This window comes from Chanodichthys erythropterus, chromosome 12, assembly GCF_024489055.1.
Source record: "Chanodichthys erythropterus isolate Z2021 chromosome 12, ASM2448905v1, whole genome shotgun sequence".
NCBI lineage: Eukaryota > Metazoa > Chordata > Actinopteri > Cypriniformes > Xenocyprididae > Chanodichthys > Chanodichthys erythropterus.
The window spans coordinates 3183548-3187382 of record NC_090232.1 but is presented as its reverse complement, the minus strand read 5'-3'; the positions used below and the strand labels follow the sequence as shown (position 1 = coordinate 3187382).

At 36.7% G+C, this 3835-nt stretch overlaps 1 protein-coding gene across 1 annotated transcript; it reads right to left on the bottom strand.

Annotated features, from left to right (window-relative positions):
- Window positions 1-703: 703 nt before the first annotated feature.
- On the bottom strand, window positions 704-3283 carry LOC137031590 (T-cell surface antigen CD2-like). The gene is made up of 5 exons (XM_067402631.1): window positions 3125-3283; window positions 2488-2784; window positions 2132-2380; window positions 871-1011; window positions 704-789 (listed from the first exon to the last, which is right to left on the bottom strand). The coding sequence occupies exons 1-5, from the start codon at window positions 3177-3179 to the stop codon at window positions 704-706; spliced, it is 828 nt and encodes a 275-aa protein (XP_067258732.1). The 5' UTR covers window positions 3180-3283.
- Between the last annotated feature and the right edge of the window lie 552 nt (window positions 3284-3835).

Here is a 3835-nt window from a genome sequence, read left to right as displayed (position 1 = left end):
TACGGTTCGATTTTTTTTTTTACCGAGAACACCCCTAATATACATATCCGAGTCCTGATCGGGAGGTAACGTCCGATTCCGATCGAGTCTGAAACCACTTGATCGGGCCCGATTTCCGATCACATGATCGGATCTGGACATCCCTAATTCAAAGCAATGACATTTCCTCTCTCACAATCCATAAAGGTACCAAAAACATATTTAAAACAGAGTACAAAAATATAGTGATGGGCCGATTTCAAAACACTGCTTCTGAGCTTTACGAATCAAATCAGTGACTCGGATCTCCTATCAAACGGCTAAACTGCCGAAATCACGTGACTTTGGCACTCCGAGTCATGTGATTCGATTCGTAAAGCTCTGAAGCAGTGTTTTGAAATCGGCCCATCACTATATTTTTTGTTTTTAGTACCTTTATGTATCTTGAGAGAGGAAGTGTCATTGCTTTGAATGCAAGCCTCACTGAGCCATCAGATTTAATCAAAATATCTTCATTTGTGTTCTGAAGATGAATGAAGGCTTTACGGGTGTGGAAGGAGGGTGAGTAATTAATGACATTATTTTCATTTTTGGGTGAACTAACTCTTTAAGCTTTGTCTGTGAAACCAAGATTCAGTTTATTCTCAGAGTCAACATGCTAAATCTAATACATATGAGAATACAGGAAACTGTGGTAAAAGGCTTTGCGTTCCAGTTCCACTGGTTAAATGGTCATGAAACCCTGCTTCAGCAGAAGGCGGTTCTCACCACAGTTTTGACAAATGCTACAAAGGTGGGCATGGTGGTGAGCTGCGGAATGGAGGGAGAAGAGGGGAGACTAGTCTCAGCCTCAGACATCATGCCCACAGACCGTTGGCTAAATGACCTCACCTGGTTGGTGCTTTGTGCTTCGCTGACAGCTTCGATATGCACAGATGATGAGAAACAGCAGCAGAAGGGCTCCTCCGCCGGCTATGATGCTCACCATGATCCAGTCAAAGCCAGAGTCATGACCATGGACAAGGTTTCCACCTGTAAGCCAGGAACAGATGTCATGAAATAAAAAAAAACAAGTAGAACATTAAAAAAACATCTGTTTTAAGCTGTTTAAAATCCTACAAAATGCATCATGTGTAATACTGTACGATCTAACGTTATTTCATGAGAGTCAAATGTTTAGACACACTCCATTGAATTTGCGTATAATTACCTTAAAACGTTTGATCTAAAATTTTCATTGTAATCCCTAGAAGTATACATTTCATTTTAAAGACTACTGCTGGATGATTTGAATTGGCTAGTGGAGTAAAAGCATCAACAAGTGTGCAACATTCATGTTCCTCCTTCAGTAATGATTAAAAGGCTGGAACCGACATTACGACCCAATACAGTACCAACTGAACCATATTTAATGTAGTCTGGGTTGTGTTGTCTCTTACTTTGCATAGTTTTGCTCCTTGCAAAAATGAGGTAATTTCAAACTTGTTGCCATTTGATATTCAACAGTGCTTTGCATCTGCCTGCATTAACACCATTGTCTTTAAGAGCTGCTGTGCAGCCAAAATTATATACCAGTTATCACTGTAAAGCTGCTTTGACACAATCTGCATTGTAAAAAGCACTATATAAAGGTGACGTGACTTGACTAATTCAAATACCATAGAGTCTGACCTTTGACATTAACATAAAGGGTAGCATTTTCTCCTATTTATTTTATCTTAACTTGTTTTGGCCACCACATAATTCTCAGACTTCCATTTGTGTCATTTCATAGTTTTGATGACTTTGATGTTGAATAAAGAACACTGTAAAGAAAATAATTGTTTCAATTGTTTTTGCAGCCTTAAAATTATTATATTCAACTTGAAATGTCACCGTATTAAGTGACAACTTAGATATTTGAGTTATCTCAAGTTCAATCTAGGGAAGTTATTCTAATGATAGATTTATAAGTTATGATTGCTAATTGCAATAATTTTTAACAGTGAATAAACCAACATATAATACACAATTTTCAAAATGCAGAAAGCTCTAGATTTAGATGTTTTATGTTTCCTTAAAGCATTTTTAACAAAGATAAAAATGAATAATTAATTATAACACAAGATCAGTACATTCAAGAAAGAAAAGCATGTGAAATAAAGTAACTTACACGATACTGTAACACTCTCACTTTTCTCTCTGCTGACAGGATTGTGTGTCTCACATGAGTATGTTTTATTCTCCTGTACTTGAGTAGATGACAAGAACACTTGAGGATTTATTTCATTCTGGATGAGTTTTCCATCTTCATACCAGGATACAGTCAGACTCGGATCTTTACTGTTTTCCACGTCACAGGAGAGAGCAGCATTCCCATCAGCGGTGCAGTTGATCATCACTGTAGGTTTAGGGACCTTTTCTGTAACACAAACATTGTGGCTATTTCCTAAAACTGTAATTAGAAATATACAATCTTATTTTGTTATTATTATTGTGTTGGAAGTGTAGAAATATTTATCATCTTACCATATACTTTAATTTCCACTTTATCTTTAGCAATCTCTGTACCATCAGAACTAGTAACAGTGTATGTATATGTGCCCGTGTCCTTCAGACTAACACTTTCAAATCTTAATGATCCGTCTTCTTCCATTGTTAAACCTGGAGTGTTTGACTTCATCTTCTTATTTCTCCTCTCAATTACGGCGTAACTGGAGGAATGGGTCCATTTTATGTCATTAGATTTGTCTTTATATTTTTCTTGTAGCTTCGTGATGCAGGACGTTCCCACTAGTAGATCTTTTCCACATGTCTCTGTTGAGACTATAATAAATAAAATTATATTATTTAATAAAACTCAACAGGGTTCAGATGCTCATATGTAGTTTACCATGAGGAATAAGTATAAACAGGAATCATTCTCAGGTTGGGTTTCACTTTAAAGGTCAATTTTGGTTCAGACACTAACCATAGAAAAAACTATTGGAAACAGTTCCCATAAAAATTTATGATTTATTGGTGATTTATAATATTGAGTTGATATAAAATAACGCAGTATGCATAAGAACAAATGTTAATAATATGGATATATTTTAATCACATCATAACTTTTGATCTCAACTTCAGTCTATTAACATTTCTATAGAAAATGAAGTCAACCTACCAGAGAGTGCAGTGAAGCCACAGAAGATCAATAACAGATTGTATTGGAAGATCATTGTTCTTCTGAACACAGCAAATGTTCCAGAACCTTCTCACAATCAACTGGAGGAAACAGGAGAAGTGTTGTTGGAGGATATGCAGACACAACCATGAACTGAACTCGTGCAGACTGAGGCAGAAGGTGTCAGAGCTTCACAGAGGGTCGTCAGGTGGGTGTGCACGTGACGTCAACGCCGGCCGTTGTGACTGAGGCCACGCCCACTGAGTGGCAGCATTAGTTTTCAGCGTGAATGCTTCGAAAAACTGGACTCCAGGCAGCGAAACATGGATTTGCAGTTATCATTTTGTGTCAAAATGTTGAATTTTGAGGTAAAATCATACCCTATATATTGTATTCTTATATATTATACTCATCAATCATACATATTTTGCATATTTGGATGTTTTTCAATAAACACTTACAAAAACTTAGGGCTGGACAATATGACGTAATAACGTTGATATAAATGATCACCGGATTTACACCTACCTGTATTGTATTTACAGCATATAAAGCATTCACACGAAATCAAGCACATCTAATGGCAGGATGGAAACACGATTCCTGACTGCATGTCAATATCCATGGATCACTTATTGGTAAGTTGTAAAGAACACTATGGAGTCCAATCTTTAGTTTAATCGTTTGTTTTACTCGCGTTTTCGCTGTTTT

Coding starts and splice junctions, on each gene's coding strand:
- LOC137031590 (XM_067402631.1), bottom strand. CDS start 3,179: ATGATCTTCCAATACAATCTGTTATTGATCTTCTGTGGCTTCACTGCA. Junction 2,381..2,487: donor AGTGGAAATTAAAGTATATG/GTAAGATGATAA, acceptor TTTGTGTTACAG/AAAAGGTCCCTAAACCTACA. Junction 1,012..2,131: donor TGAGAGTGTTACAGTATCGT/GTAAGTTACTTT, acceptor CCTGGCTTACAG/GTGGAAACCTTGTCCATGGT.